This window comes from Strongylocentrotus purpuratus, unplaced genomic scaffold, assembly GCF_000002235.5.
Source record: "Strongylocentrotus purpuratus isolate Spur 01 unplaced genomic scaffold, Spur_5.0 spur5_scaffold_11, whole genome shotgun sequence".
Lineage (NCBI taxonomy): Eukaryota > Metazoa > Echinodermata > Echinoidea > Camarodonta > Strongylocentrotidae > Strongylocentrotus > Strongylocentrotus purpuratus.
Genome location: NW_022145596.1, coordinates 14,551,123 through 14,558,798, shown reverse-complemented (window position 1 = coordinate 14,558,798; position 7,676 = coordinate 14,551,123). Strand labels below are relative to the sequence as shown.

The following is a 7,676-nucleotide window of genomic DNA, read 5'->3' as shown; positions in this document are numbered from 1 at the left end:
GGAGAAGATGCGCTAACAAAGTGCAATTACCCAGGCTCCCCCGTAAGACTCAAACGTTGTGATTCCCCAAACCATCCAAGCACACGTGATGATTGTTATTGCATTATGTTGTTGGCTCTGTGCTCATTCCTGACAATTATTATGGTATCTGGGCCAGTATTCGATACGTTTTAACAGTCACGCACGCCGATTGAGCAACCAGAGTGCCTTGCCCGGCAAACATCAAAAAGACACCTACACTACAAAGGCCCCCCATCACCACTGTGGAGTGGAAACACATCTGGTGAAAGCGTAGCACGGTTCCCATTCCAGCAATCGCGCCGGCATCTCCCGTCGCAGAGCATCCAAAAACAAATGGCTTCATTTCTTGAGATATCATCGAGAAATAATGACATCCGCTAAGACCCTTGGAACTTTAGTTTGCGAGGAAAAGGTTGCATGTACTATGCATGATTGCTAAACCTTACATTATGATTGAATTAACAATTAAATCCATGTGGCGTAACAACTTCACCATAACACAAGTCGTTAAGACTCCAAACACCGATGGACTTTCCCCTATTTTCTTCCTAGGATTGAAGTTCCTGATTCTCTATGACAACTATTCCCCTCATTTTTCTGAAATGGTTGTAAACATCATGAATCTACAGGATAACAATCTGATATGCTGGTATCACGTACAGTGTAAAACAGGAACAACAGGAAATACATGTATCTAATTATCCAGGGGAAACATCAAATCAATCCTTAATGCAAATATTTGCTCCCAATACATGGGAAACAGCCAACCATATCAAAGTTGGCATCACAAAATTACATTACATATTTTACCATACTTCACTCTCACTCTCTAATGGACTTCATCTAACCTTCATCGTTTAAACAAATCAAATATCTCATTCCTCACATCAAATCAACCTTATCCAGCATTAACACCGGGCAAGACTTCATCTTGTCACCGCATACAAAATATTGCTTTACACGATTCAGAGACAGAGAGAGAGAGAGAGAGAGAGAGAAAGAGAGGGAGAGAAAAAGGAGTGAGAGAGAGAGAGAGAGAATATTTGACTGATTTGCCAACAAAACCCCAAATTTCTTATGAAAGGTCACGTTCGCTAAGCAGACTATGCACACCTCTCATCACACATAATTGTAAAGTCAATGACCCCAGCGGGGTTGCCAAGGTCAATCGTCCTGGATGACTGGAGGGTAGGAGACTACCCCCCTGAGGTCAAGTTCACTCCTTACTTGTCATCCATGCCATTTCCTTCTTCTTCTTCTTTTAATCAAAGATTGAAATGTGTAGGCCTAAAACATAAACTGTATACAATTTGATGCCTTGCAGACAAATTTTGCACTCTCTGAATATCACTACTGTATTTGGGCTCTCCTTGAAAGTTGAAATCAAATATTATGGAATTTATATGAAGTTGAAACAATTTTTTGGACATGCACCTTTTTAGGTTTTATTACAAGGTTCATAATTTGTGCCACTGCCATTATCACCAAGTACATTAGAAACAAATGTGAGTTCACTTTTTTTAAATAATTATCTTCATGTTTATCTTGCCCAATGTGTAAAAGAAAAGTCTTAAATTAACATCTACTTTACCGGTGGTTAATAATTTTTCTTTTTATAATCCACACAAGTAGACCTCATCCTCTAGTCTTATCATTTAAAGATGTAGGGCATATTAAAATCATTGTGTGGAAAATATTCATGGTATTCATCAAACTGTTTTCTCTCTGAAGGGAGTTGTCTTTGTTATCTTCAGAATGAAATTGTTTTCACTCTGAAGGGAGTTGTCTTTGTTATCTTCAGAATGAAATATGTCTTTCATAATTTCATTCCAAAAAGGGTAGTAAATTTATCCATCCATCCCCAAATGCAAGCCATCCCCTAAATAAATGACCATTAAAATGCAGCAGTAAATTTCTTATCCAAATATTTCTCCCTCTGACCACAACATGAGTGTATGGGTTGACCTTCCCCAAACTGGACAACATCAATAAACAGCATTATGGATTGCCCCTTTCTCTGCTGACCACACACAGACACAGTCGGGGTATGTCACTGCACATCATCAGCGAGAAAAGATAAATGGCATTTCAGACTCGACTTGTGACAGTAATGTTACAGGGATGCTTCTGCCCAGAGCGCTCCTGATAAACATGAAAACTCTGTTATCCCCTAGTTGTGTTATGTTCCATTTGATTTGGGATGTTTACAGTAGGTAGAGATTTAAGGTACATTCCAATGACAATTATTTAGTCCTCTAAAGATGCAAGTTTATGTTATGCCACACAGCTTACAAAAGCCATAAGCCTTGAAACAAAAATGAAATCTTTATTTGGAGAGGTTTTGAAGGAAGGACATCTTGTGCAGCCAAGAACTGAAAAACATATAAATCCAAAGACATGTTTACCAAATATTTTGAAAACATCATTCACATTTTCATTTTTTTTTTATTATTCTATGCACTTTATGAGTTTATGTACAGTTTGTACATATTTTTTAGACAGCAAATTATGTTTATGATTGACCTCATTTCATTCTCTAGCAAGCAAACCCTTCCCTTCTCTGCTCTCCCTTTGTCCTTTCTTTTTATCAAAAAATAACACATAATCAATCACATAGTCAAACACCTCTATGTTATCCCAATTTTACAGATTCTTACTCTTCATCATTTCTATGAAAATGGGTATGTTTCTAAAATAATGGATTTCTCACTGCAATCTCAATCTATTCTTGCACAGCATGATTCTTCTTTCCATGCTACGATGCATACTCTCTATAAACCAGTCACTCACTCACCGTAAGCCCAACCCCTCCCTCAATCCTCCCACCCCACTGCCCCTCCCAGTCACCCCCTCCAGTATGCCCCCTCCACCATGCACCCCTTCCACCTCCTAATGGGCTATCTGAACTTGACCTCCCATCCACCCCTTCATCACTTCACTCACCACCCCTTAACCCCCCAGCGCTGACCGCTACAACATGGCTTGTCATGCTAGATAGCCCCAGGCAACCATCCTTTTTCCAATCTGCCTCCAAATTTCAACTGGCACGTCTACCACAACATTAAAGACCGATGCAACTCCTTAACCATCATTTTCTCACAATCATTCAAAACCAAGCAATAGGAAGAGCAGTGAAGGAGTTGTTTTGTTACACTAAACAAAACTAGCAATAATATGAAGTACATGATTATAATTATATCTTCTTCATTTAAATGAATTGATTGAAAGATCATTCTAAAACTTGTTACTTTCACATCTTCAAGTATCTAAACTGGCATCTATTGTACACCATATATATGTGAAACTCAAAGCCTACCTTTATATTCATCTTCTTTATCAAATATTGCTAAAATGGGTAGTTTCACAAAATATCACATATTCAAGTCCAGATGATGCATTGTAGGTGAAGTTGTAAAGGTGACTGTTACAAAAGACGAGAAAGTTTGTTTCAAAGAAGATCAAAACCCTATTCATCAATTGCTTTTACCCTATTAAATCTTTCCCCTGACTACATCTCAGACTTTATTATTCAGATCCTGTTTTTGTTATTGATTATTCAAAATATAAAAACAGATATGAAATTCTACAATTACAAATAGGGCATAAGTAATTTTGACTGATGAATTACAGTACTAAATCTGACAAATGTAGTTTGTTTTTATAATGGGGGATGAACTGAACATGGTGAACTTTCGATAACTTATTTTGACACAAGAAGCAATGAAAGGGGTTTAGGACAATAAGGACCATAAAAGCCACCAACGAGAGGGGGAGCAGCTGACCCCAAACTGATATCAATATTACTAAAGTCAAGTTGACACGGTACAAACAGATGCACTACATGGGGGCACTATCAAAAAGAATTTCACAGGCAGGGGAATTCTTGGAAAAGTAATTCCATTCACCGAGAAAATGTTATAAGAAACAAATCAATAGCAGATCCTTTTGTAAACGGAAAAAAGCAATAACCATAATCCTACTTTCTTCATTTTCTATCCATTTCCTAAAAGCATGAATTATAATATTCCAGGATAGAAGAAAAATATCAGATGTACAAAAGGATCTTTGTAATTGACATGAATTTATAGTAAGGAATCAACAACAGGATTCAATATTTAACTTAAGGCTTAAAATAGTAGCCATATATTCATCCATTTAATATGTCTAAATAAAGATATGAATCAATTGAAAGTGGAGTTTAAATGACAAGTGTTTCTTTTTTTAACCGATCATAAAGAAAATTCTATCAAAATGTTATCATTAATCTGATTAAACTTTGATACAATAAAAACATATTGCTACTGGAAGCAGTTAATCTAATACAAAATTATTTAGCTCACATATTCCATTTTCATCTGAGCCTATTGAAATATTAACATTAATAGGAGGGGAAAAGTAATTAGATACTACGCGATCAATGGTATCATGCACTCAGCGCCACGCCGAAGTATGCAGCGGAACTCTCACTGGCTTCTGCCGGGGAAGCACCCCGCTGCTTGCCCCGCTCCGCTGGCCACGATCCGGTGTACAATGTGCTCCACCGGAGTGCAACAATCCGTACACGCTCAACGGCTCGCTAAACATGAGGCATGAATTGAATGCCAAAGGATACATTTCCCAAATAATCATCGCAATTCAACCGATTTGAAAAACACAAAACTTGACAACTGGACCTAATAAAAGCAACATTTTTGTCACAGGCAGCGGTTACAAACTTAATTTCTTTTTCCTTCTCCTATACCGATCCACTACGAACGAGATCACTGAAAGCGAAAAGAGATATATTCGCATCATCTTTTGAGTAAGCAAACAAAGGTATCAATTTTCCACGAATTTTAAGTGGTACAGAAAATTCTTGAGAAGTCATTTACACCATTGAATCCGAGGTTCAATCACTTTGTTTGGAGATACAAGACTAAAGAAAAACACCCTGCGCTCAGATGTGGTGCGGGTTTTGTCTCTAAATTTCAAGAATCACCTGTCTGTATCTGAACATTTTCGGCAAGGTCAGAAAAGATCTTTCTGAACTCGAAAGGCTTTCTCGCAATTTTTCGCGCTAATATTTTTCAAAAGAGAAGCTCCCCAGAGAGCTTTTCTGAGGTAATAGACATCGGTGAAAAAGTTTAAACGGATTCCAAGTTAAACCTTACCTAGCAGTGGTGCAATCTTCGTAGAGAATATCAAACTGTTTCCTGGTGAGCAGTTTACAGCGGTTGACTCCCGGCTGGATCGCCCCAAGTCCCCGCAGGATGCGAACCTGTTCTACGTTACAAACCACCGGAGTGATGCTCAGTCTCTTCAGTTTTGTGTAAACCGTGTGTAGTCCGCCCACAAGATGTTTCAGAAACAATTCAAAAGCTTGTGGCAAGCATATCATACAATCTCCATTAATGTTGAAACTGGCAATTTTTGCCCCTCGATATTCGATGAGTTTGCACTCGTTGTTAGCGGGGTCGTTGCTGACAGGCGGTGGGGTACTGTAGGCTACCCGATCCAGCTTGTACAGAACACTGCTCAGGGGAACCTGAGTAGGCGGTGGGCTTCCCATTTTCATACAGTTGCAATCCAAAAACTCAAGATTTCAAAAACAAAACTTCTTCTGCAACCGAAGCGATGCACGAAAACCACTAGCGGAGATGTGAAACAGCGACGAGAGAATGACGAGAAATTGCAAGAGCAAGAGTGAGCTTCCAATAAGTGAATTAATACGATCCACGCGCGGTTTCTTCTCGGAGCTCAGCTGGTAGTGAGATATCGTCTGGCGATTTGTATAGAATTGTTCTTACGCGGCGGCCAAAGCGATCACGGTCTGCAAATGACAATAAATGCTCCACATTGGTTCTTCACGTGTAAATCCAAACATCTACAAGGGTCATAATTTGGGTCACTCCACTCGTTAAGGAGGGATGTATGAATTTCCTGAAGCGTGATCGCGCTTGATAAAAATAGTTCCTATCGACAAAACAGTCAAAACTCAACACAACCCCGGAGCTTATTTCATGAATATTACTTCAAAATAATTAAGATATCCTATAATCTATGACAATGCGGACAATATGCAATTTAAAAGCGAAATCACATTTCTGCTGCTGATAACATACTTTTCACTCCCTATTTTATCAATGAACGCGTCTTAAAAAGTTTACATACGTTAATTTGACTGCACTGTTGAACGACCATCATCGAATCAGAGGTAAGCTCTGCCATTAGTTTTCATTGGTGAAAGCGTCAATATATTTTGTTAGCGCTAAATCGCACCGTTCTGCGCAGAATGTATCTTTGGGGATTTACGCAAGGAAGGTAAGGTGTGAGCGAGGCACATCAATTAATTATTCAGTTTCTCTGATGCAGCTTTTTCGTCTTCACCAACACACACATCATCATATTAGACTGACACGGAGAGAATACCTCGTCGATTTTCAAGCCATTGTGAAGGGAGACTTAATATATGGGTTTCAACAATAATAATATTGAGCCCTGTCTCTAAACTAAACCCCGACTTGAGAACCACTTTTGATAAAATGAAATAATACGGACAGATGGAGATTTATAGTTTTTATGCCAAGTCATTTGAAACTAGATGGAAACAAAGTTTCTTTTCACTTCCTTATACTCTTTATTTCATCGGTGATGTTTTTGTCTTCAATAACTTACATCTTCAATATTGTCATATCCGTGAAGGACTTGTTTGTCCACTTTGTTCTATGTAATGTCTGCCAACCCACCCCCCCCCCTCCCCCAACCACCCACACCCTCTCTCTCTCTCTCTCTCCCTCTCTCATAATCTGTATCTCTCTTTATATCTTACTCGCTCATTCATTTAAGCGATATAAAGTATATAACCCCGAACCGACCCTCTCCGTTCGTATGTATATAATATTTGTTTGTATCGGCTCTCTCTCATTGCCCCCCCCCCCCCTTCATTCCCCCTTATCGTTATTATTGTTTATTTTTCTTCTTTTTTCCCTTTTTTTGAATTTTGTTGTTGTTGATAGAAAATCTATTCATTATGCATTACATAATTATCATGTCTAAGATTTAGAGGAGAATTCGATTCTGTAATAATTATTGATCATGATGTGTTTATATGCTGTACACAATTCTGCCATTCAGCCATGTAGCAGCGAATAATTATTTTAATAAATCATTACCTTACCTTTCCTATCCTTCATACCTTCGTAACTATATGTTCCCCCCCCCCCTTTTTTTTTTCCATTTACTTTTTCGGCTTCTCTTGTGCCATGTTAATTTCAAAATCTTCTATCATTAAGACCCTATACTTTCTTCGGTCAAAATAAGAAAAAACACAAAATAAAAAAAAATAAAAAAACACAGACAAAAAGAAAAATAAACTACACAAATAGAAACATGATGGAGCAAACACCAATTATACGATTGAATTAGAAGAAAATGTGATGTATTAAAACAAGCAAACAAAAGGGATGATTTGGGGCTCAAGTCCTCACAACCCCTCCCCCCCCCCCCCTCCCCTTCAAAAAATACATGTAACCCTATGGACGAAAGCCATAACTGTAGCTCAGAACAAGCTTTCAGTTATATTTTGCAAATACATGTAGGTTATTCCCCCAATTTCATGATTTAAGATGCCATGTTTTCAATCCGTTATATAAAATGTTTCTTTTTGTCGATCGGAT

At 38.2% G+C, this 7,676-nt stretch overlaps 1 protein-coding gene across 1 annotated transcript; it reads right to left on the bottom strand.

Annotated features, from left to right (window-relative positions):
- Positions 1-5,167: 5,167 nt before the first annotated feature.
- Positions 5,168-5,569, bottom strand: LOC115918252 (dachshund homolog 1-like). Its single transcript, XM_030981289.1, has one exon. It carries the CDS (start codon positions 5,567-5,569, stop codon positions 5,168-5,170), a length of 402 nt encoding a protein of 133 aa, XP_030837149.1.
- Between the last annotated feature and the right edge of the window lie 2,107 nt (positions 5,570-7,676).

What these genes read in the sequence shown, in the direction of transcription:
- LOC115918252 (XM_030981289.1), bottom strand. Translation starts at nt 5,569, where the DNA reads ATGGGAAGCCCACCGCCTACTCAGGTTCCCCTGAGCAGTGTTCTGTAC.